The sequence below is a fragment of the Dendropsophus ebraccatus genome, chromosome 7 (assembly GCF_027789765.1).
Source record: "Dendropsophus ebraccatus isolate aDenEbr1 chromosome 7, aDenEbr1.pat, whole genome shotgun sequence".
Classification (NCBI taxonomy): domain Eukaryota; kingdom Metazoa; phylum Chordata; class Amphibia; order Anura; family Hylidae; genus Dendropsophus; species Dendropsophus ebraccatus.
In genome coordinates this window covers 41,162,872-41,190,354 of record NC_091460.1, presented here as the reverse complement: position 1 = coordinate 41,190,354, position 27,483 = coordinate 41,162,872, and the positions used below count along the sequence as shown (strand labels likewise).

The window sequence follows — 27,483 nt, the reverse complement described above, 5'->3', positions numbered from 1 at the left end:
ACATCCATTAAAAATCTCAAGTCATCCAGTACTTATCAACTGCTTTATGTGCTGCAGAAAGTGGTGTATTATTTCCAGTCTGACATTCTGTGCTCTCTGCTGCCACCTCTGTCCATGTCAGGAACTGTCCAAAGCAGGAGAAGTTTTTTTATGAGATTTGTTACTGCTCTGGACATTTCTTGTCCCAGACAGAAGTGGCAGCAGAGAGCACTGTCTCAGACTGGAAAGAATACACCACTTCCTGCAGGACATACAACAGCTGAAAAGTTCTGGAAGACTTTAGATTTTTTTAATAGAAGCAATTTACATAACTTTCTGACACCAGTTGATTTTAAAACTTTTTTTCTCTCTCCGGAGTACACCTTTAAGTTCTGGTCTTTTGCCTTTTACTGTCCTAAGCACCACCGCTAGTGCTAGTGCTGTATACTATAGTATACTATATTTCCTTAATAACAGGTAACGACACCTAGGGCTATATCTTACTGGGCTTTGCAGCGGAAGTTATCATAATGGCACCCCTTCTCTGACATCACTTCCTGCTCCTCAGCTATTGGCTGAAGCTTAACCACTCTATATTCCCTCTGTACACCGTACCAGTTATACTTTGTTCACTTTCTGCTGCATATGGAACTAAGTGCTGTGCTGTTCATCTCTTATTACTCCTGGAAATGTATAAATACTTGATCATTCCACTATTGCCCTGGTCAATAGGATGCCTGCCTACATGGTCTGCTCTAAGTAGACAGTGTAAGGATATATAGGGACACATCTCATCAAGAAAGAGAATGCAATTGCCCAATTGTCAGTTTATTTTTAACCAGAATAATAACAATAACCCAGAATAACCTTATACTGTGTTTGTTGATATACCATACACTTACCTCTGGTTCTCGTTGGAATATTACAACACGACCCCCCTTGTCCCCAGTCGCCAGCAGCTCTCCAGTGTGATTAAACTCAACTGTAGAAATGATATCAGCTGGAAGAGAAAAAAGCAGAAATAAACCATAAATAATGGTACACCAGGCATACAGTCCGTTCATTATAGCCTCATAAACCAATGTTCTCATATGAACGGGTTCTCTCCTCTACACTAGGCTTATTTTTACTGTCCCTATTTTGATATAGGATCACTTTATTATCAGTGGGGGTCAGTCGTCTTGCAATGTAGGGACACAGCACTTGCGTACCGCTGTATCCCTCTCTGGGTATTCCCCGCACAGTGGCCAACCACTTGACCTCCACCACTTGAATAGGGATGTAATGCAATTCCCTCACTGAATCACTGAAGGTCCCACAAATCAGCCAACCATTTATGGTGTACCTTAGTGTTATTTAATATGGTATCACTTTGTGGGATAACAATACCAATTTAATTTTCCAAGAGGAAATCGAAGTTCCAGGGCAAAGACCAAGCAAATTTGAGGACATAAACTAGTTAAACCAATAGGCTATGTTCACACTACGTAAGTTTCCGGCCGTAGCGTGCTCCGTGAATAAGCGGCCGGAGATTTACGTAGTTTTCGTACACTGGAAAGTATACAATCTACGGCTGCACAGTTCACACTACGTACGAACTTACGCCCGGATCGTATGCGGCGCCGTAAAAAATGAACCAGACCATTGTTTCGGGACGGAAATGCTGTAACTTACGCCCGTAGTGTAACATGCGGTCCCGTACGGAGTGGTGATATCTTCATTTTTACACTTTGATTTGCCGATCCAAAAGGTTCTGTGGGGTGTCCGGGGCTAGCCGAAGATATCCAAGTAAAAGACCGCTGTCAGATCGCTACGTACGCCGCTCGGGAAGCGTATGTAGCTTACGGGCGTAAGTTCGCGGACCGTACGTAGCCGGCCACAACTTGTGTAAATCCCGGCTGGAGTTTTACACGTATATGTCCGGCCGCGAAAAATATGCAGCCGGACATATACGTAGTGTGAACATAGCCCCATACAGTAATTGCTAAAGGTTCCAGCTTCTGCTAAAATGTGATTGTGGAACACAAAGTATAGATAAATCATGCATCCACAGTACTTAATACTTCATAAATATTACCGCATATACTGCCCAAATAAATGTCTTACAGTGACCAGATATTGCCACCCAGTACCCAGTTATATAGAACCAGGTACAGCACACCTATTGCCCACACCTATTGTAATAAATAGCACCATACACAATGCCTAGGCAGTGCATAAAAGGGGACATTTGGTTGTCGGATGGCACATTTAATGACAAGTGCCTCAGACCAAACTACAGTCTTTACTTTTATATGCTGGTTCTCCGAAGAGATAAGCAAATTTACAGTAAAAGGGCATTAAATTACTTTGTTAGCTCGGCAGTCGCTTATCAGCCTGCTGCCTTTGAACTCTGTGCCGCTCCCCACCATGTGCCGGAAAAAGCTGGATCCAGTCCTGGGAAACTGGGAGAATCTTCCCAGGATTGAATCCAGCTTTTCCCAGGCGCCTGGTGAGGAGTGACACAGAGTTCAAAGGCAGACAGTTTATAAGTGACTGCTGAGTGATTCGATCCCTTTTTACTGTAAATTCGCTCTTCTCTAGTTCTTAGCTTTGCTTTTTGCATCCTCTAAAAATATTCATGATTCAGATGGCACATTATTGAGAGTCCATTTTCCCATTACCAATTAAAAAGGACTGAGTTATGGATGCATTTGGTGTGGACTTTACTTGGCTTGGGTAATACATGATGATCAAGAGGCATCTTACTGATGTGTCTTATAGGTTTAGTTGGTTACTGAGAAGAAACGTTAAATGGGTTGTCCAGTGAATATCTTTTTCTTTCAAATCAACTGGCTTCAGAAAGTTATGTAGATTTGTAATTTACTTCTATTAAAAAATGTCCAGTCTTTCAGTACTTGTCAGCTGCTGTATGTCTTACAGGAAATGTTGTTTTCTTTTCAGTGTCACACTGTGCTCTGCTGCCATCTCCAGAGCAGTAGCAAATCCCCATAGACAACCACTCCTGCTCTGGATATTTCCAGTCTCGGACCGAGATGGCAGCAGAGAGCACTGTGTCAGACTGTAGAGAAAACAACATTTCCTGCAGGACATACAGCAGCTGATAAGTATGGGAAGACTTGAGATTTCTAAATAGAAGTAAATTACAAATCTATATATCTTTCTTAAAGCAGTTGATTTTAAAGAAAAATATTTTCGCTGAATAACCCCTTTAATGCTTCTCTAAGTTCTAATAAAATAGCGGGACTTTGTATTGTCTCTATACAGCAACATCCTATATAGCAGCTGGTGACATGAAGGTGGACAGATAATGACACCCAAGCTAGAAGATATGTTAGCGCATCGTCTGATGGCGCTTTATAGATCTCAATTATGATTCTCCGCAGGACGGAAGCCTGAAACATCTGCACAGCTATTCTCTGCTGAGATGTCATTTGCTATTCACAATGTCAAACAAAGACTGAAAATCGAGGATGAAAAGTGAAGACTCATAAAAATATGTTTTGAGGAAACTGATGAGCTTTCTGTCAGTCTGCTGACTTTATTTTAGGAACTTCTGTCACATCCTTTTAGGCACAAACTTCATTGTACTTATCGCTATACAGTTTACTGTGCAATTGCATCTTATCAGCAGTTTCTCTTCCACGGATAACAATGCATGCTGGGTAATAACCATTACAGAATCCTTAAACGTTCCCATAAGATCCTGTATAGCAGGGGTGGGTAAGCAGAGAGTTTTATTATTCAAGCTTATTATTCAAACTTTTATAATCCACTACTGAACATATACTGTAGTCCTTACCTAAGGTCATGGAATTGAAAAAAGTGCTAGCACCGTGGTAATGTTCAATATCTGCCATAGCTGATAGGGTCTAGATACCCTCCTGTAGAGAGTAAGGAGCCTTAGAGGTAAAGATAAATTTGGAGGGCATAGTTCTTGGGGAAGAGGCTGATGGAGCATGTCCCTTAGGCACCAACATACTGCAAACTAGGAAGAAAGAGGGCTCCTCAGTGCCACCTACAGGTAGTATCACCATAGACTCCTGACTCCTTATCCATTGGTCATGGTCTTACATGGAACTCTTGCAAAGCTCCACAGGCCCACATCTGTCATACCTTATTGCTCGGTATCTAATATGCAATGTATCAGTCTGCATCCCTCTGCTCGCCTTGGTTCAGCCCTGACCTCAACAATATTATTACATAAGGAGACAGGTGAGTCTTACAAGATGAGGACATGTATCTTCTCATGATCTACAGATTTACTGTAGGTTATCCTGAGTGACTGGACACAGCAATGTGTTGTATTGGGATATCCCAATGCTCCAGAGATAAAGATAAGGCCAGCAATTGAGAAGTATTGTTAAACTTAGGATTGCGTAATGTGTTATAGTATTGTAATGCACTCCTAATGTTAGGCTAATGATGAAGAGGGCGGGGAGGAGGGACGTAGGGGTGGTGCAAAGTTAGGGCACAGATACTCCCGTTTGGCACGGACTGCAAGTTTAAAAATTGTTTTTTAGGACAATAACTGCATCACCTGCCGAACGGACTACAGGACAGATCTTGGATTAAAAGCAGCTATCTGAAGGTACAAGCGGTTTGGGGGGGGGGGGGGGGGGGGGGTCAGATTGTGGGTACAGAGTTGCTTTAAAGTGGAGATGAAGGAGCACAGCTTCTAATCATACTAGTGATCTGTCGGGATCTCAACACTTGAACCCCATCGACACAAACATGTCACAGGGAAACAGGGGTATCCCCCGGTGGGCCCTACCCCTTGGTGGGCCCCTGACAGGAGGTGGGCCTCCCTATATGACTCTACCAGAAAATAAAAACAATTTCTATGTTATAGAAGCACAGACAAAAATAATTAAAGTACCATGTGTCTTCTTGAACTAACAGCAAATAACAGTGTCAGCAATTTGCAAGACGAATTCTTGCAATTTGCAAGACAGACGTCTTGTAACAAATGGTAGGCAGGGAGTGCGGGAAGATAATAAAGAAACTATACTCCCCAGTCCCCGTACCCCTGCACCGCTCTCTCTCCCACAGCTGCTGAAAGTCATGTTCAGTAATTTTCGACCAGGTTCTGTGTATGTCACGGCCCCAGCTCAATGTCACATACTCGGCTGATGGATTGCCTGCTCAGCCAATCAATGACTGCAGCTGTGTCCATCCCCAGTCAGTGATTGGCTGAGCGGGTGATCCATTAGCCGAGTATGTGGTGTTGCAGCTGGAGGAGCTGGAGGAGGCCGGTGGCTATTGGATATCATTAAGGAAGAGCTACGGGGGCTCAGGGACAGGTAAGTATACTTTCTTTATTATGTTCCTGTACCCCTTTGTCTACATGAGATTTGTTAGGTTAATGGGACTTCTCCTTTCAAGAAAATTAAGGGGCACGTTATGCTGAGTGACTGACAAGTTACTAGTAGTGAGCCAGCATTGCTGGTCACATACACAGCTCTGTGCAAAGTTGCTATAGTAATGTGAAAGGTTTGGTGCTTGTTATATCTGGTGTAAGTAGTGTGGCCCCCAAGAATCAAATTCCCAGGTGGGCCCAATGTATCCCAGTATGACACTGGCCAGTTGGTGCTCCTTCTAAAATCCATAGAATAGGGGATATCAAAATAAAAATTAAAAAATCTTTCAAACCAACTGGTATCAGAAAGTTATATAGATTTTTAATGTACTTCTACTAAAAACCCTCTAGCCTTCCAATACTTATCAGCTGCTGTATGTCCTGCAGGAAGGGGTGTATTCTTTCCAGTCTGACACATTGCTCTCTGCTGCCGCCTCTGTCCATGTCAGGAACTTACTTTGGACAGTTCCTGACATGGACAGAGGTGGCAGCAGAGATCACTGTGTCAGACTGGAAAGAATACACCACTTCCTGCAGGACATTCAGTAGCTGATAAGTACTGTAAAAATTCCTGGCACCAGTTTATTTGAAAGAATTTTTTTTCTGGAGTTCCTCTCTAATACTGTGGGCTATTTTACTTTTAGGGTAGCTTCACACACACCGTATCGCAGTGGATTTTCTGCTGTGGATCCTGTATATGTGAATGTACCCTAAAACAACTAGATGACCCCTTTTGTACAGTCAATGCAGTTTCTCCATTGATCAATTAATCAGGTGATCACCGATTTCCTATGAAAGCCTGGGAAATGTAGTGTTACATGCCCCCCATACTGCTTGTCTATACTCTGGAGGATTTCCAGGTAGGGATCCCCTCCTTCTCTATTCATTTCAACAGCTTTATTTATAATACTCTTTTGCACATACAATTCCATAAGATTGTCTGCAGTCTCCTTCATGTTAACAAATCTGCCGTATATAACTGTGTACCAGTACATTCTAAACTGAGTGACAGGAAATGCTGGGAATTGTAGTGTATAGCAATGTCTGTGAACCACAAGTGTCCCTCCAAAAATATGGGAGGTATGGAGGAAGGGCTGACTGCAAAGCATTATGGGGAAGCTTGATGTCATGTGTTTTCAGTCATCATCATCATAAACTTTACAGCAATGGAGCAGCTTTATCAACCTGACAGAGACAAAACACGGTCTGATTTGCCTATAGCAGCCAATCGCAGCTCTCCTTTCATATCTTAACAAGCTCTTATAAAATTAAAACTGAGCTTTGGTTGCTATGGGCACGTTGGACTGTTTAAGATGCACATGGCAACCAATCACAGTTCAGCTGTTATTTTACCAGAGTAATCTGAGAAATGAAAGCTGAGCTGTGATTGGTTGCTATGGGCCACATCACACCATATTATTTAGTGTTGTTACTGTGGCCTAACCATAAGCTGTTTGCTTGGTCACAAGTGCGTTTAGTGACCTCTGCAGTAAAGCACATCACCAGTCATTAATGGGTTAATGCTACAGATGTGTTTACCTGCAGTAACCATGGCAACCACTGTGATGATAAGTGTTATGTCATAAAGAAGTTTCCATAAAGCAATGCACCGCGCCCTGATCAGTGCCATCTTGGATGCGCCAGAGGACCTTGAGCTTGACTATTTTACTGCCCCTTATCCTTGATGTAATTTGGAGGTTCTAGCAGGGGAAAAGGGGTGGTCTGCTTTAGACTACCCCTTCATCGATTTTCTACCTTCCTGAGAAGTGGACCTGGATCTGTGAAGGAGAAGAGATACAGCCGCCATCAATTAGGTGACAGATATTGCAGCCGGATTTCTCTCACATCCAGATTATTATATTTATAGTATGGTATTACCCTCTAGGCCCAGGGGAGGGGCAACTCTCCAGCCATGGCTCCCTCAAGGTTTCCCCCACAGGGGGTTTTTCCTCGCCTGAGTGCTGGAGGGTGACTCTTTGTGAGTTGGGGGTCTGCCATTTTCAGTGTCATGTAATTTTAAATAAAATTGGGCCCCTTTGACACCTGATTACATTGTGTTGTGTCTTTATTTTGGATTCTTTGATTTAACTTATTATTCTTGGAAGTTGGGAATTCATCATACATTGCAGTCATAAAGCTGAATGTCTGCCTGCTACACAGATCTATCATCTGCACAATGAGCGCAAGTAGGATGAAGCAGTGGATAGTAGAACTCCTGCATGTATGTGCATATCCCTGGATTAAAGGGAAACTCAAATCTTAAAGAAAAAACATGCATCACAAGGTTTATACCTACATCTGCAAGGCTTGTCAAAAGTTTTTTTCAAGTGACAGGGTCACAGCAATGATAGCATATCATAGCAACATGGACACCACCATAAATATACATTATATATACACAACCCAGTGGCTCTTGTGTGTGTGGGCAGCATCAGGGGCAAGGCAAAGTACTCTGCACCTACACCCATACATGCAGGTGTGGCCTAGGTAGCTGCCCCCTCCCCCTGCAAAATCCACAGGATAGGGGATATCAAGCTGATTGTTAGGGGTCCCAGTGGTCACAAGAATGTGGGGAACGTGTCCCCCTAAAAAAAACAGTAGGGACAGTGCTCCATTAATTTTCTAAAGATCTTGCTATCCCTTTTCCTGTGAATAACTTAGGGAGAGGGGTATGTTCTCATGTACTATATGGCTGGACCCAGTCTAGGGGTTTTTCAGAAATATGACATATAGCATTTTGGGGTTCAAAAACGCAGAGACGAGACATTAGCTGGGGTCAGTGGGGAAAAGCGAAACACAATACCCATAGGGCATTTTTCTGCTATGGTGTGTTTTTGTTTTGTGAAATCATAGCAGGCTATGTGTTATTGTCGTGTCTATATGAAAATTAGTGTTTTTTTTCCAGTTCTTCAACAGCAAACCTGGAATCACATGATAAAGAATCATATGACTTGTACCGAAAAAAAACCCACAGGGGATAAAACGCTAATAGTACTTTACACTAAAGGGTGTAAAGGGTAGTTTCACACACACTGTATAGCAGCGGATTTCTGCAGCAGATTTGATCTAAATAACTGAACACCACATCAAATCTGCTGCAGATCTGTTGTGGATCCTGTAAGGGTGAATGCACCCAAAAGCAGAAAAATGTGCAACAGTCTTAATCTTGGTTCAGATTTGTAGTGAATTCAGTAATTAAATGGGTACACCGGAGAATTTTTTTTCTTTCAAATCAACTGGTGTCCGAAAGTTATAAAGAATTGTATTTCACTTTTATTAAGCAAAACAAAACAAAACAGTACTTATCAGCTGCTGTATGTCCTGCAGGAAGTGGTGTATTCTCTTCAGTCTGACACAGTGCTCTCTGCTGCCACCTCTGTTAAGGACAGGAACTGTCCAGAGCAGGAGAGGTTTTCTATGTGGATTTGCTTCTGCTCTCTACAGTTCCTGTCATGGACAGAAGTGGCAGCTGAGACTGTGCACTGTGTCAACCTGGAAAGTATGTCCTGCACTTCCTGCAGGACATACAGCAGCTGATAAGTACTGGATAACTTTTAAATAGAAGTAATTTACAAATCTATATAACTTTCAGACACCAGGGGGACTTCTAATTCATATATGGTAAAAAGAAAAAATATATATATGGTAAAAAAAAAATCCTCCCCTAATAAAAGTTTGGCCTTTTAAAAATGCGGAGGAAAAAAACAAAGTACGAAAACGAAAATTGGCTCGGTCTTTAAGGGGTTAAGGAAGCGCTACGAGGGCACCCGAATGGATAAGTATACTTTTATTATGTTTCCACCTGTTGAGATTTGTCAGTTTAATGGGACTTCTTTCAAGACATGTATGTGGCACCCTATACTGTTCACATAGAGTGACTGACAAGTTACTAGCAGTGAGCCAGCATTGCTGGGCACATACACAGCCCTGTGCAAAGTCGCTATAGTAATGTGAAAGGTTTGGCGCTGGTTATATCTGGTATATGTAGGGTGGACCCTTAGAATTAAATGCCCTGGTGGGCCCAAGGTACCCCGGTCCAGCACTGGGTATACTTTAACTGTAAATATCTATCTACCTAAACATTTTGATAATCCATCATCCTTGGGGCCATTGGTTTTCTGGATTATGGAAAAATAAAATGAACAAATATGCATACTCATACATCCTATGTATCTTCTCTTCCTGATGTTGGTTATTTTGTGTATGTCTCATAGATAAAACATTAGAGAGCAGCTGTCGATCATACTGCTGTGCCACCAACTCTCCAGGGAGATGCCAGTACATCAAATGCAAATCTATGCCGCTGTTCTGGAAGATGACTGCACACAGCCATCAGCAATGCAGGATGGTAGCCGTGCACTATGAATGCCCAACACATTAGGTAGGAAGATAGGTAGGTAGATAGATAGTTTGTTAGGGCATGGACCTAGTAATAGGGTGTTTAAATATACATCATAAGACATAAGACAAGAGCGATAATCCTGAGCTTACTGAGTGACAGACTGGCACAGAGTGAGAGAGGACCCTGCCTGGGAGAGTTTACTGTCTACCAGGGAAGGCGTCAGTAGGTAAGCGTAGAAGCTGGTTATTCAGTAGCGTAGTTGCAGCAAGGCTATTGTAAGGGGCAGGCTTTTCTGGGGAAGAGGTTCTGAAATGACAGTCTTGGAGATGATGATGTGAAAAGAAGACAAGAACACATAAGGAGGTGTACACTTCTTTTAGGTTGGCTGGGAAAGAAGAAGCTGTCACAGTTGAGTGTGAATAGTTGTTTAATCTGATGGGCATTAGCCCTTTACTATTCTCATTGTGATTGATATTGCATTCCCTTTTATTTGTGATGCGTATGCGTATGCGGTGATGGTGCAAACTCAGATAGTTGGTTCCTAAAAGTAACCTGAGCTAGCTAGCTGATTGTGTTCAGCACATCTGGGTTAAGGTGTGTGATTTTCTAGTACAACTCTAGGAAAACCATTTTAACCTTTTGGGTAATCTAGAATAGAAGGATTGGATGGACTTGTAAGAGAATACTCTAGCCACCAAAAATCTGTAAGAGTTAGTTGTCAGAGCCTACACAAGGATACTAGGCCCAAGTATGTTTCTTGTAAGGAACTTGAGAAACACCTTAGTGGTGCGTTCACACCTACAGGATCTGCAGCTGATTTTCTGCAGCAGATTTCATTTAAATAACTGAACACAGCATCAAATCTGCTGCAGATCTGCTGCAGATCCTGTAGGTGTGAACGCACCCATGGGGAGATTTATTAAAGGGTGTAAAATTTAGACTGGTGCAAACTACCCACAGCAACCAATCACAGCTCAGCTTTCCTTTCAGCACTGCCTAAATCTGAGCTGTGATTGGTTGCTGTGACCAGTTTGCACCAGTCTAAATTTTACACCCTTTGATAAATCTCCCCCCTTGTGTACCAGCCTTCCCTTGGCCTGAAGAACAAATGCCTGTGGTCTTTGTGATAAAGACCAATGTTATTAATTCTAGGCTGAAAGGGTAGCATTGTATCAACTACGTTTAAGCAATCTAATATGTCAGTGGATCTCTGGTCAAATTGGGACCTATTCTTACCAGCGGGAGCCAATCAGTGTAATCCTCCTTAGCTTAACGCCCTATCCCGCCAACAGATCAGACGACAGATTATCTGCCAAAGATTTGAAGCCAAAGCCAGGAACAGACTATAATCAGAGAACAGGTCATAAAGGAAAGACTGGATTCCCCCTCTTTTCAAATCCACTCCTGGGTTTGGCTTCAAATCTTTGGCAGATAATCTGTCGTCAGATCTGTTGGTGGAATAGGGCCTTTAGGAACACCTACAGACTGTAACAGGTTAACTCGGAAGGAGAAAATAAATTGGACTAAATTGGACGGACATTGGATAGTCAGTAAGGAGAATCAAAGTGCTGAGAGGAAGAGAAGAATTAAAAGGAGAGATGGATTAACCAGACAGTACAGGACAAATTGGAGGATGTAACAGTGCTAGAGGCAAGGCCACAGAGAAGGTGTTTTAGTAGTCCAGACGGAAGATGATGAAAGAATAGGCTTGCTGACTCAAGGTTGAGAAACAAACAGATCCAAGAAGTGTCTAGGTAGTAAGGACTTGGATGTGATGTTTAAAAACAGTGAAGTATCAAAGGTTATCCCGAAGCAGAAGAACTGTGAGACTTGAGAGAGGAGTGGAACCATTAAAAGAGCTATCCCAACATCGATAGTTATCCTCTATCTGTAGAAGATTGGAAAACTAGCAGAAAATAGGGCTTCGACTGCCTGGACAACCACAATCCAGAGAATGGTGGTCAAATGTCCCCTGGATGGCTGGACTAGCAGTATGCATGGGTGGATTTTGCTCTATTCATTCTCGACAGTATTTTCATACATTGGATGGATTTGTGTTAGATTTATTGCAGTCCGACCAAGGAGGCCCCAATACTTATCTACAGTTCCGGCATCTGAAGCTTGGCACCACAAGTCATATTGTTACATAACTTTACAGATGACTGTGTGTTGATATTATATGGTATTTTCAGTACTGTGCTGTTACCTGGGTATCCAATGGTTTTATCCCACAGCGACTTTATATTATTTACTTTTATAGAATTTCATTTAAATGAAAGTCAAACATTCACTGAGGCGGCTCAGGAGTTAATGCACATTGATCTGCTCTAAGTGGTACATGGAAGCTTAGTGCAATCTGGGCTAGCAACCAATTTACAGTATGAAACCAATTTACAGTATGAAAATTTTTCAATGACATCATAGTGACTGTGACCTACATTAAAATTACACTTACTAAGCATCAGTTGTTTACAAGTCACTGCGGATAAATGGACAATGCTAAGATCCACTACAATATGAATACTTCAAATTTCGGTAAATCCGCATAAAATTTCATAATTACAGTTCACACATAAAAGAGGGGTTAAATTACTGGGGAATTATCATCTGCTCATGATAACTGTAAACACAAAAGAGGGTACTGTGTACACAGAAGATGTAGCAGACTGTATATTTGGTAACAGCGAGAGCCAAGAGCTTTGCAACAATGTCATTAAAATTGAAAAAATTTCTGTAAGAATTTGACAAAACTTTTTAGACAAATTAGACAATGGTGAACATGCACGTTTCAGTAGAAATAAATATTTTGTAGAATAGAACTTTGTTGGTGCAATATCCAACAGGTTTCTAATGCATTTAGGTTACTAAAACTTTTTTGATGCACTAAATTTGACTCTTATTCCAATACCTTTATGATAAATGTACGTTATGGCAGTCATTCTAGCACTGGTTGCCCTGTTGTCTGTATTGGTCAGGGGTTTTAAAAGTCTTCCTCAGTGCAAAAATACATATGGTTTTATACTAGATGATCTATCATTGGTAAAAAGTTAGTAGGCCCAGGTCATCAATGTGTCATATAAAATCTCTACAAGTTCTTTTACTGCATATTACTAATACTCAGGGCACTAATATAATTCAGTACTATGATGGCTCCTTGACCCCCCTCTACACTTTTATAGATCACAAACACTTCAGGATTGTGGTCTTTGAGACTCAACACAGGCTGGCACACTGGAATGCACAATATTGTTGACCGTGCAGGCCACAACCTGGAAGATACCTGTAGCCTCAGTTGCCATGAGAATGAGAACAGGGATAGGTGAGTACTTATACATTTATATTATACACTTATATTATACATTTGCTGGGTGGCACTTTTCCTGTATGGGGACACTACTGTTATGTGTAGGGTACTATGGAGGCACTTTAAGGCTATGTTCACACTATGTAAAGGTACGGCCGTTGTGTGTGGAACATTGCCTACATTTCTATAGGATCCCGGCCGGAGCGTATACACATCGTATACGCTCCGGCTGGGATCCCGTGAGGCGCCACAAATAACTGACATGTCAGTTTTCTACGGCCGCAATTCAGTGAATTGCGGCCGTAGAAACCCATGTCAATTTATGCTATGAAGCGAGTGGCTCCAGCCGCTTGCTTCATTGTCTCCAGTGGCAAGTTCTGATTCAGGTGCGCGCTGATGCACCTGCATCAGAACACTACGGCCAGAAAGATTATCCGGCCGGTACTACAGTACCGGCCGGGATGATCCGGGCAGAGACCGGCCGGTCTCTTACCCGTGTGAACATAGGCTTTGTTCACACAACATCAAAAATATTAAAAAGGCGGATGATTTTCATATTTAAAATAACGTCCGTTTTTGCCGAGATTTAACTGACTGCAATGCAATGCATTGAAGTCAATGGTAAGACGGACGTCCAATGCACACAGCGTATTGAATAACAGACGTCAAAATAATGAATATGATCATTATTTTTGGACGTCTTTTGCAAACACACAGTTTTCCTTTTGTCACCGTTCTGTCTCCGTTTTTACTATTAAATTCAATGGACTTTTCAATTAAGCCGCATCCAAAGTCCAATTAGTAGCCCAAACTAGAATAATGTACAAACGCCCATCAGTGCAAGGGGAGGTCAGGCTGCTAAATAACGTTCGTTATTTTAGACTCAAAATGACGAACGTCATTTTAAACGGAGATGAAAAAACATTGTGTGAACAAAGCCTAACTGTGTATAGGACATTTAAGTAGTGTAAATAGTAGTGTAGTGAAAAACTTCCGCCCGCAAGTCGTGTGACGTCCTTACTTTGTGTCTGTGACGTCACACGTCTTGCTGGCAGAAGTTTTTTTTAGGCGCACGCTACCGGCCGGAGCGTGCCCTCACTCCATCTACCTAGTGGAGTTCCCCAGTCTTTTGCTCCAATCACCCAGGTATGAGGGTTTAAATGCATCTCTATTCTGGAGAGGGCAAGCTGAGTGCAGTGCCTGGTTCGGTGTTGGCAACAAGTTTGATTTTGGACCATTGACACAAGATTGTTATGCCTCTTGTTGCTAATTGTATTCAGTGAGTTGTGTCGGTGGTTGCTATTGGATCACCCACCAGTGACCCAATAGCTTGTTGATTTTTTACTTTAGGGAATTTTAGTTGTGTGCATGGCTCAAAGGCAACACTTAAACTGTGTGGAGGACACCAAATAGGAACTTTTACTGTGATGAAGATATTACTACCGTGAAGGTGCAGTAAAGGGACTCTTACTTTGTGCGCACAAAGGAAGACATTATTATTTTGTGGAGCATTACTGAAATCCAGGGCATTATCTGTTTGGCAATTTTTATTTTGAAAACCAAACCGAAAACAGACCAGAAATGGACCAAAAACTGAAGTATAGAAAAAAGTAAAAACATTTTTATTGAATCACATCATATAAAACAAATAAAAGTCATAAAAAGACAAACAAAAAGTCACATAAAAACTGGTAGCCTGATGACAACAGAATAAGGAAAAAAATGGTAGGGGTCAGAAGCAGAAAGGCATGTGGCAGTTCAATGTGGTAAGAAGTAAATATACTCACTTTGGAACTAGAGATGAGCGAAACTTACAGTATAAACAAAGCGAATCACTTTGTTAGATTGGCAATCTGCTTATCAGCCGGCTACCTTTGAAGTCCATGCTACTCTGCCCCAGGTGTCTGGAAAAGCTGAATCAAGTCCTGTCAGAAGTTTCCCAGGACTGGATCCAGCTTTTCCAGCCATCCATGGTGAAGTGGCACATAGTGGCATGGACTTCTAAAGCAGCAGGCTGACAAGCAGATTGCCGAGCTAACAAAGGGATTCGCTTCATTTGTAATGTAAATTCGCTAATGTCTATTTGAAACCAAGGCACACAAGGAGTGTACATAGCATAACACACTGAAGAAATAAATCACTGTCCACTCAAGCAAAAAACTCATCATATATTGTTTTTTTTTTTTTTTTTTAAACATGTTTTATTGAGTTTTAAAGTGGTACAAGTTCAAGTAGCGTAAGGACACAAATGATGCAATGCCAGCCAAGAAATGTACATTACAGAACCTATGTAGAGAAGTTGCGAGATACAGTCATCACATAAGGTAGTCATGGCAATGTACAACAGCGTCGTAATAGCAAACCCTCTATAAAGTTGAATTGGAGAGAAGTGAGAACTATGTGCAGAGGCGACAGGTAAGTTAACAAGGCTTAATTGCATCCTTCCGCTAAGCTTTTAAGAAAATCTCCAATAGGTGTAGCCTAAAGCATCTCATGAACTAAAAATACACAAAACTTTTATAACCATAACCAAAACTCTCCGTCCAACACTATAAGAAAGATATCCTGCAAGGTGAATCAGGCCTATTACAACACAGAACCAACAGCTTGTGGTCAAATCGTATTGAATTGAAAAGGGAGAACAAAGATAAAAAGAAACAAAAAGGAAAAGGAAGGAAGAAAGAAAGGAAGGGGAATCCAACATGTTCTATCGAGACAAGGAGGAGCGTGCGAAAAGGCTGTATAGTGTTAGAATAACGGGTACAGATACCGGACTATCACATCACTCAGGTAATGCTACAGGGAGTTTTAGATTGCCCAGCGAACCCATAAAGTCCGACTGGCAATACCATGATGTTAGTGTAAAGTGCTGCATTATTTGGTATCTCTTTTCAACGGACGACCAGGCCTGTATGTACCGTTTCCATTTAATAAAGAAATTTTTTGCTGACCGCTCCTTGTCTCGAAGTACCATTATTAATTCCCGATGTAGGAGGGAGTCCATATATTCACAAATTTCCCCTATCTGGGGTATGGTAGGCTGCAACCAGTGTCGTAGGATACATTTGAGGGCCACCAGGAGGAACAAATGAATCCCTTTGTGTGCCACCGTCGTGGAGGAAGGGTCAGAAGGGACAGTGGGTATGTAATGAAAGATACAGGCCAGAGGATCCAGCGCTACAGTCGTGTGCCACACACAGTCTTTATGAATGCACTCACACCTTTCCACACATCTTCAATCAGGGGGCAGTGCCACACACAATGAAGTAAGTCAGCCCTAGCGAGTTGGCATTTGGGACACTTGTCTAGGTGTACAGTATGAACGTCTTCCCAGGAGAGGAAGGTGCCAGTGGATTGATCTAATAAATCCCCAAAGCATTGGACACTGTGTTCTTTCCAGTCTTTAAAGGATTTATTAGAAAAGCCCTGGGGAAAGGATGGGGCATGCCACAATCATATATTGTTAAGCATATGTCCATAACAGACCCATTCATTGTAAGCCTCAAACAGTGAGCAAATGTTTTTTGGGAGTAACTAAAGTTATACTGTTATGGAGAAAGCAGGATGGAAGATTTGTGAAGAGGGTGTAGAACAGATAGGAAGGGTACTGCAAAAGTAAGTAAGACAAAGACATCTGGGCTAAAAACTCTGCAGAGCTGAGTCTCGGCTAAAAGAAGTTTTCATGGAAGTCTAGGCTAGATGGAGAATACAAGGGAGAGTGAATAACTCAGTAATCACATGTGCCTAAGTGGGCTTTAAACCAGGTCTAGTGCAGTATAGCATTCACATCACAAACCTAGAGAACTGCACCCTACCATCTTCATTACCAGTGAAAGAACCATGTGTGTCTCTGCTTCTAAGTCACACCATGACACAAGATGTGTTTTCCTGCCTATGAGTTATACCATGGGACAAACAGACCCAAACGTCTTGCCTCTGAGATCTGCCATGAGAGATCAAGAGCTGTGGGCCAAGCAGTTATATACTTGCACCAGGGGGAAAGCAACAGGAATAGTGAACAGGGGGCTGGAGTAGAAGAAATATTATGATTCCTATGGATTGAACATACACTTTGGGTTAACCCCACTACAGCCAACACCAAGTCTGTCTGAAACTGTGCTCAAGTTTTTCTACTCATCTTTTTTTAGAGTAACTAATGTTATTCTGTTTTAGGAGCAGCAGAATGGAAGGTTTATGAAGATGGTGGCGAATAGATAGAGACAGTGCTGCAAAAATGAGAAGCCAAACATCTGGGTCTTGGCTGGAAGAAGTCTTCAATGGCGGTCTAGGCCAGATGGAGAATAAGGGTGCCTTCACACGTACCGTATCACTGAGTATTTATCGCTGCGAGTTTCTCGCACATAAATCCACAGTGATACTGATTACTATAAAGTCAATGTATGTGTATTCTCGCTGCATGTTTGGTGCGATTTTGGTGCCTGTTTGGTGCGATTTTAATGCGTGTTTGGTGCGATTTTACATGCGAGTTTTGTTTTTCACATGATTTTCACAGGTGAGTTCAACACCACAAAAAAAAGCAGCTACTTTCATGCGAGTTTTGTGCGATAAATACGCAGCGATACGGTACGTGTGAAGGCACCCTAAAACTGAAAGTCAGTAACATGGATGTAACTGAATATGTAACTATAATCACCTGTGCCAAGATGGTATCTACCACAGTATGGTGATTGTATGGTTGTAATAACGATCTTAGTAAAGTGTTTTTTATTCAGAAACGATATGGTGGTAATATATGCAGTGGTAGTATATGGTTTAAGTGTAATGGTATTCATTGGTCATAGCGGTCAATGTGGTCATGATGTGAAGGTAATATTTAGTAATAGTATTAATATATTACTTCTACTTTATATGGTGGTAATATTATTTGGTCGTTGTATGACGTTGCATTACTGTAGGAGTCTGCTAAATTCTATAGCCTGTCCTGCCTGTTCTAGCACTGGGAAAGAACAAATGCTGATTTATAGTACTGTTCTATTCTGGCACAACCCTGCTAGGACAGACACTACAGACCGTAAATTACAGAAAGCATTGCTGTCAAAAGGATATGATGTTCAAGGAGTAAGGACCCCAGTCCTCCAGAAGAGGAAACTACGGACATTTCTCTCTGATAACTGCTAACCACGTCCTCTGCTCAGCCAACTGTAGTAGAAGCTATGGGAATGGGGGGAGTGCTTCTTATACCTTTGGTGTCAGACAATATATAGGTATGTGATTTTATATATATATATATATATATATATATATATATATATATATATATATATATATACTCACCGGCCACATTATTAGGTACACCTGTCCAACTGCACGTTACCACTTAATTTCTAATCAGCCAATCACATGGCGGCAACTCTGTGCATTTAGGCATGTAGACATAGTCAACACAATCTCCTGGAGTTTAAACCGAGCATCAGTATGGGGAAGAAAGGCAGGGGCGTAGCTAGGATTCATGGGGCCCCATAGCAAAAAACTGTATGGGGCCCCATAAATCCTGTACGCCCACCCCCCCCTCGCCAAACACAGACAATGACGCACATATACACACACAGAGGCACCAATAACATATATACAGATACGCCACTGACATACACACATATTAATAGGCTAGGTTCACACTACGTATATTTCAGTCAGTATTGTGGTCCTCATATTGCAACCAAAACCAGGAGTGGATTAAAAACACAGAAAGGATCTGTTCACACTATGTTGAAATTGAGTGGATGGCCGCCATATAACAGTAAATAACTGCCATTATTTCAATACAAAAGCCGTTGTTTTAAAATAACAGCAAATATTTGCCATTAAATGGCGGCCATCCACTCAATTTCAACATTATGTGAACAGAGCCTTTCTGTGTTTTTAATCCACTCCTGGTTTTGGTTGCAATATTAGGACCACAATACTGACTGAAATATACGTAGTGTGAACATAGCCTATATACACTGTAATGTAATTACCCTAGTACAGATGTATACACCATGAATAGACTGTACACAGGGAAATCATCTGATTGTAATAAGAAATACTTAACCAGAAATAAAAGAAAATGCAGCAGATATTAATGGTGGGTTCCTTTATTAGAGCCCAGCATTAATAGAAGCTGCTGCAGAACATCTTTGGGAGCAAACACACATATACACCAGTGCTAAGGACATTGCTGACATACACACACACATATATACACCAGTGCTACAGACATTGCTGACATACACACACATATACACCAGTGCTACAGACATTGCTGACATACACACACATATACACCAGTGCTACAGACATTGCTGACATACACACACACACACATATACACCAGTGCTACAGACATTGCTGACATACACACACACACACACACATATAGCCACAGATACATACACATACTGACATATAAATATATACACAGATATATATATACACACACTGACATATACATATACCCACAGATACATATGTACACACACTGACACACATACACAGCACTTACAGCTCCCAGGCTTCCCCCTCCTCCTCCTGTAGTCCGGGCTGATCTTCACATAGAAGTATTGAGGACCTTTGGGTCATGTGATCCAAAGGTCTTTAAAGGACAACTCCCGCGGGACCCCCCCCCCCAAAAAAAAAAAAAAACACAGACACACACAGACACCATACTCACCATCCCTCCGGTGACGATCGCCACTCCATTCGCCCGCCGTCCGCCTCACCGTCACCGCCGTCCGCCGTCCAGCGATGTCTCTGATTTCCGGGTCCTGGGGATGGAAAAGGCTGCCAGTGCGCTTGCGCACCGGCAGCCTTTTTATTGGCTGGAGCGCATCACATGGCTTCCAGCAACCTCAGCCAATCACGGCTGACGAAGCTGGAAGCCATGTGATGCGCTCCAGCACATGCGCACCAGCAGCCTTTTCCGTCCCATTCACTCTCTATGAAGACGCCGAGGAGGAAGAAGACCCGGACCGCCCCCGGGCTCTGACGTCGTCGTCACCAGATGCCGCCCGGGAGAAGAGGACCGTGACGATCGTAATAGGTAATGTATATATTCTTTAACTTCCGGGCGGGGGGTCGGGGGTCCGAAAGTGGGGGAAGGGGGCCAGACCGGGTATTTAACCACATTACAAAGTTATATAACTTTGTAATGTGTGTTAAATAAGCTAAAAAAAATTTTCGTGGGAGTTGTCCTTTAATCCCTCTCCTGTCCTGTCTGGCAGGTCCTGCTCCTCTGTTTAGCCTGCTCACCCGGCACTACAGTGAGGGGACTGAACAGTGCAGTGGGGGTCCCTCTTCCTCTCTGGACCCCTGGGGGAGCGGGGTACCTACCATGAAGGAAGGGCAGGCTTCCTCGGGCCCCCTTCATGCAGGGGCCCCATAGCAGTCGCCTTCCCTGCCTTCACTGTCGCTACGCTACTGAAGAAAGGTGATTTGAGTGCCTTTGAACGTGGCATGGTTGTTGGTGCCAGAAGGGCTGGTCTGAGTATTTCAGAAACTGCTGATCTACTGGGATTTTCACGCACAACCATCTCTATGGTTTACAGAGAATGGTCCAAAGAAGAAAAAACATGCAGTGAGCGGCAGTTCTGTGGGCAGAAATGCCTTGTTGATGCCAGAGGTCAGAGGAGAATGGGCAGACTGGTTTGAGCTGATAGAAAGGCAACAGTGACTCAAATAGCCAACCGTTACAACCAAGGTAGGCAGAAGAGCATCTCTGAACGCACAGTACGTCGACCTTTGAGGCAGATGGGCTACAGCTGCAGAAGACCACACCGGGTGCCACTTCTTTCAGCTAAGAACAGGAAACTGAGGCTACAATTTGCACAAGCTCATCGAAATTGGACAGTAGAAGATTGGAAAAACGTTGTCTGGTCTGATGAGTCTCGATTTCTGCTGCGACATTTGGATGGTAGGGTCAGAATATGGCGTCAACAACATGAAAGCATGGATCCATCCTGCCTTGTATCAACGGTTCAGGCTGGTGGTGGTGGTGTCATGGTGTGGTGAATATTTTCTTGGCACTCTTTGGACCCCTTGGTACCAATTGAGCATCATTGCAACGCCACAGCCTACCTGAGTATTGTTGCTGACCATGTCCATCCCTTTATGACCACAATGTACCCAACATCTGATGGCTACTTTCAGCAGGATAATGCGCCATGTCATAAAGCTAGAATCATCTCAGACTGGTTTCTTGAACATGACAATGAGTTCACTGTACTCAAATGGCCTCCACAGTCACCAGATCTCAATCCAATAGAGCATCTTTGGGATGTGGTGGAACGGGAGATTCGCATCATGGATGTGCAGCCGACAAATCTGCGGCAACTGTGTGATGCCATCATGTCAATATGGACCAAAATCTCTGAGGAATGCTTCCAGCACCTTGTTGTATCTATGCCACGAAGAATTGAGGCAGTTCTGAAGGCAAAAGGGGTCCAACCCGTTACTAGCATGGTGTACCTCATAAAGTGGCCGGTGAGTGTATATATATATATATATATATATATATATATATATATATATATATATATATATATATGGGCTTTATAAATGTCAAGAATGTGAAAATTGCCCTTGCAGAATAATGATTCTGTATTTCATGAATACCAACCAGCTAAGGCAAATCTGCTGAATATTTCTCCCTCCATTGTTGTACTCCAGAGTGAGGAGATGTTATTCTGCCTTTCTACTGAATTATCAGGACAGATTGGAAATAATGTGTCTGCTTTACTTTAAAAAAAAAGAAAAAGAAAAAAACAGCTCTGCTAATAACACAATATGCTTGAAAGTCAACTAGCAGCCAGTAAGAGTGAAACAACCATGACATGAATTATGCATGGAGACAAATATAAAACATCTGAGCAGAGGATAGGAATGCCACATTATCCGCAGCTGAAATGCTTTTACTGAAGAATGGCAATGTTATACAGTCATAAAATACAGGGGAGAATTCACAGATTGTCTTGTAGGTCTTTAGATGAAAACAATGTAAACAAGGTAATACAAGATTGCAGCTATATATTTCTTAGGCGTAAAAGGGGAGATAAGTGAATATGAGATAGGTATATACTGGAAAGGGAGAGAGAGGGAGACATATTACATAGATACAGATGAACAGGATAGATTTGTGCAGGTACGAGGGGGAGTGATAACACTAACTGCTGCTCCTGCTCTCATCCATATACTGTACATGGCAGGGAGGGAACAGGGGGTCCAGACAATGACAGAGGTCCCTGCAGCCCCTAGGTCCCTAGATAGATAGATAGATAGATAGATAGATAGATAGATAGGAGATATATAATATATGGATAGATAGATAGATAGATAGATAGATAGATAGATAGGAGATAGATAGATAGATAGATAGATAGGAGATAGATGGATAGATAGATAGATAGATAGGAGATAGATAGATAGATAGGAGATAGATAGATAGATAGATAGATAGGAGATAGATGGATAGATAGATAGATAGATAGATAGGAGATAGATAGATAGATAGATAGATAGATAGATAGATAGGAGATAGATGGATAGATAGATAGATAGGAGATAGATAGATAGATAGCGAGATAGATAGGAGATAGATAGATAGATAGATAAGAAATTCAGAATGAATGCAGCACTCGTGTAGCGATGAATGTGGTGCCAGGAGGTATATACCAGCGACCACCCGGTATAGGTAATATCATTAAGAAGAATACCGCAAAGCGGTTTGGGGAAATAAACACGTTGTGTTGAATTCTATCCCATGAGTGCTGCGGTATTCTTCTGATAGATAGATAGATAATAGATAGATAGATAGATAGATAGATAGATAGATAGATAGATAATAGATAGATAGATACATAATAGATAGATAGATAGATAGATAGATAGATAGATAAATATAGATTGATAACAATAAGAGATAGATAAGATAGATGGATATGAGAGAGATAGATAGATAGATAGATAGATAGATAGATAGATAGGAGATAGATAGATAGATAGATAGGAGATAGATAGATAGATAAATAGGAGATAGATAGATAGATAGATAGATAGATATGAGAGAGATAGATAGATAAATAGGAGATAGATTCTGTTGTAGTTAGCTGTCAAAATTAGCAAAATGACCCCCCCCCCCCATGGTATCCCACCGGGGGTCCTTAAAGGGGTAGTGCGGCGGTAAACAATTATTCACAGAATAACACACATTACAAAGTTATACAACTTTGTAATGTATGTTATGTCTGTGAATGGCCCCCTTCCCCGTGTCCCACCACCCCCACCCGTGTACCCGGAAGTGTGGTGCGCTATACATACCTGTCACGTGCCGACTCGTCTCCGATCTTCAGTCTGCGATGTCGTCTTCGGACGGCCCGGCCGAATCCCTCCGACCGTCCTGAGTGCCGGCCGCCCTTTTCAGCGTCATTGGCTGCTCAGCCGCGATTGGCTGAGCACAGTTATGATCAGCCAATCGCGGCTGAGCAGCCGATGACGCGGCAGAGGGCGGCCGGCAATCAGGACGCTCGGAGGGATTCGGCCGGGCCGTCCGAAGACGACATCGCAGACTGAAGATCGGAGACAAGTCGGCACATGACAGGTATGTATAGCGCACCACACTTCCGGGTACACGGGTGGGGGTGGTGGGACACGGGGAAGGGGACCATTCACAGACATAACATACATTACAAAGTTGTATAACTTTGTAATGTGTGTTATTCTGTGAATAATTGTTTACGGCCGCACTACCCCTTTAAGGGAGGTGTCATATGTTACATGTCGTATACTTTATATGCACTTTCATATTGTTTTTTATATTATTTGCACAGTGTTATGCTCTTGGGCATGTTCTTAGGCAACTCAAACTGTAAACTTTTGTTCACACAGCTAGAAATCATCCAGAATGGGTGGAGAAGCCTACTCTAATCCAGCCTCTATAATGAGAGGGGAGTAGTAAAGAGCCAGCCCTAAAGTGAGAGGAAGTGTTAGTAAAGTGTTAAGGCCAGGACTACATGGGGTGAGGAACTACAGTCCAGGACACTGTTCAAGTCTGGTGGTCCTAAGTCTATGAGCAAGGTCAAAGAAATGAGAAGAACAGCCAAGGAGCTGAAGGTGAAAAAGGACCCCATAGCTTCATTCTATGCAGGCTTCCAACCAGGCCTATAGAACAACACCCTACCATTTAAAAAAATTGTAGTACCAGTAAAACATGCAATGGCCGTCCCTGTCTCTTAGTCACACCATGAGGCCGGGTTCACACTATATAAAAAACACGGCCGTATTTCACAACAACGGCTGTAATTGCACATAGGAGTTTGCGCAATTATGGCCGTTGTTCTGAATTACGGCTGTGTTTTTTACGTAGTGTGAACATAGCCTGACACAAGAAGGTGCATTTTCCTACCTCTGAACTACAGTTTTGGATAAATCTCTTGCCTCTGAGCTCTGCCATGAGAGAGACTGAGAACTGTGGGCCAAGCGTTTTTTTACTTGCACCAGGGAGAAAGCAACTTAAAGTGGTTGTCCAGCAAAAATATTTTTCTTTCAAATCAACTTTGTAATTTACTTCTATTTAAAAATCTCAAGTCTCCACATACTTATCAGCTGCTGTATGTCCTGCAGGAAATGTTGCCTTATTTTCAGTCTGACACAGTGCTCTCTGCTGACAGCAATCTCCTCCCTGTTTCTCTATAAGTCTATGGGGCTGTCTAGCCATACAGGACAGAAAGCACTGGGAGCCGAGGAGTAAAGGACTTGTCCTCCCACCCAGGGCCGTTCCTTCCAGTAGGACAAAGGATTTTATGGTTACGGTGGCACATTGTAGGGGCGGCATGTTCCATGGAGTGTCTATAAATTATACTGTCTGCTATACACCACTGACTTCCCTGACCCCAGGACCTGCAGAGGGGTGCTGTTTCTGAAAGAGAGCAGCCATGTTTTTCTAAGCCTGGACAACCCTTTTACGTACATGCATTTGCCCCTTTTTTATCAAAACTAATATTGTTGCCAAAGCTACCAATCACAATGCAGCTTTAAATTTCTGAATGTTTCTTGCAGTCCTATGTAAAACCAGAGGCAAAAACACAAGGAACAATAATGGGATGCCTCGAAGTAAAACCTCAGCCCCGCTACATCCCAGAAGGCGCTAATAACCCATATTATGAATTATTTACCGCATCCCTGTGTTACGCTAGCCAGGGTCCATTGACGGACACACAAGGACTTTCATGGTAACATCGGAAGTGGTAACTTACTCCTACAGTCTGTACCTTGGTACATTTTGTTCCTTCGTTTCTATGGCAAAGTGTAGGCTGAAATTACTACATTTTGAGTCATAACATCCAGATAGCTGAGAGGGAGTTCATTATTGTATGATGTCGGCTGCTGGCACTACAACCTTCTATAGTAAATATATCACGCTGGTCGGTGCTGTTCTATAGAAGATATTTCACGGTCCAATGTGAACGTTCAGTGAATTTATATATGTAAAATATAATATATATAAGATATAAGAATGTTTATGGGATCAGGCTCTTTTTTTTCCCTTCAAGCTCTTAGAGGGGATTGTTCACAATAAAAGAAGCAAACTGGTCTGAGCACATCACCAGCTTGTACCTATAGGCTATATGGGGAAACTGTATGTCATGTATAAGCATAATGGGGGGACTCTATAGGACTATGGGGGCAGAAAGCATTTCCAAAACAATTCTTGACACAATGGGGCAGATTTATCAAACATGGTGTAAAGTGAAACTGGCTCAGTCACCCCCAGCAACCAATCAGATTCCACTTTTCATTCCCCACAGACTCTTTGGAAAATTAAAGGTGGAATCTGATTGGTTGCTGGGGGCAACTGAGCCAGTTTCACCTTACACCATGTAAATCTCCCCCTATATTGAAGTATCGTAGTACCCAGTCTATTTGCTGTTGAAGTAAAATGGTTGCCATGTGGCAGTATATCCAGTATAGGCAATGTGTCTAACATTGTTCTGTATTACTTGATACGTACATACTGTATACTGTAGTGAGGTGATGTGTAATGGTTTAAGGCCCTATGACACGAAACGATTATGGTCTGTATGTTGGCCGATTGTTGCAGTCATTTGTCTTTCAACACTTTGAAAGACAAACGACTAATATAGCAACTATATGCTGCCATCGCTCCGTGCAACAGACCGCTGCTATCTGCCATGGGCTGCCCGGACGATCAAGCGATCACACAGGCAGCCCCCCACAGCCCCCTCTGCACTCACCCGCTCGCTGCCAAAGCGTGTAATAGCGGGGAACGAGGAGCAAGCGAGCGTTGAGACCGTGTTAAAGGGGCTTAAAGAGGACCTGTCACCCCCGGTGATGGGGTGACAGGATCCTGACCCCCCGTTAGAGCTCTCTATACTCACATGATCCCGCGCGCCCCTGAGATGAGTCCAACACTCATAGAGAATGACAGGAGAGTCCAGCGCTCCGTCATTCTCTATGAGCGTTGGACTCATCTCTCAGCGTGCGCGCCGGGCTACAGCGGCTGAGATCTCCGTGACCCGACCATCTCCAGAAGTGGGACCCGGCGGGATTAAGTGAGTATAGGGGGCTCTAACGGGGGGTCGGGAGCCTGTCACCCCGGCACGGGGAGGGTGACAGGTTCCCTTTAGGGCTGCCATAAAGTATCCGGTGGATTACAAAGAAATTATTTGTACAGTTGCACTATATACTATAGAAGGGTCAGTCTATCCTACAGGGACAGACCCAAGGTCCCCAGGGTCCAGTGCACCTACACCCACCAGCTAGCCCTAAATAATATCTGCCCATGGGTATGACAATATGAACTGTATAGCAATCATCACATGGCAGGATGTGGTACATCTGGGCATTGTATATAGCATATACCACGGTGGCACTGTAAAGCACCTGATCAGCACAGTACAGTGCTAAGGGGCCATTAAGGGGGGGAGGGTACGAGGCACTTTATTGCATTAAGTGGCATGTATATCACTGTTTATATGAGCACTGCATATCCAAGTGTGTTGGGTTATGCTTTATGTGGACACTGTTTATCATGATACTGAATGGTGTTATTTACATAGACATTGTGTAACACTGAATAGTAGGGAGGGTAGAAATGCAATATGACTTATTCATCGTGTACCTCCCTATAAAATTATGTATGGGTATGCTATGGGCCTATAGATTCCTATACCATATGACAGCTCTGCACAACTAGCAACTAGAACAAGGCTATTTTCATACTGTGTATTTTTTAAAGTGTCACTGTCGTTTACTTTTTTTTTTTTTTTTGCTGAAATCAATAGTACAGGTGATTTTAAGAAACTTTGTAATTGGGTTTATTAGCCGAAAAATGCATTTTTATCATGAAAAAGTGGTTTGAAGCTCTCCCACCTGTCTTCATTGTTCTCTATGGAGAGATGAGATGTTCTCTATGGAGGGAGATGAGGCACCAAAACAGGACAACAAAGAGTTAATTTACAGCTACATCACTGGCTATCTCCTCTGACA

General features: G+C 42.5%; 1 protein-coding gene across 3 annotated transcripts in view; it reads right to left on the bottom strand.

Annotated features, from left to right (window-relative positions):
• The window catches only part of PPP2R2C (protein phosphatase 2 regulatory subunit Bgamma), a 104,812-nt gene that overhangs the window by 31,639 nt on the left and 45,690 nt on the right, over positions 1 to 27,483 (bottom strand). For 2 of the 3 annotated variants that reach the window (XM_069976415.1, XM_069976416.1), the window contains one exon: positions 882 to 979. In XM_069976415.1, the coding sequence (XP_069832516.1) occupies positions 882 to 979 (98 nt within the window). Of the gene's footprint in view, positions 1 to 881; positions 980 to 3,781; positions 3,836 to 27,483 lie in introns of those variants that run through there. The other variant, XM_069976417.1, reaches the window with a different exon arrangement.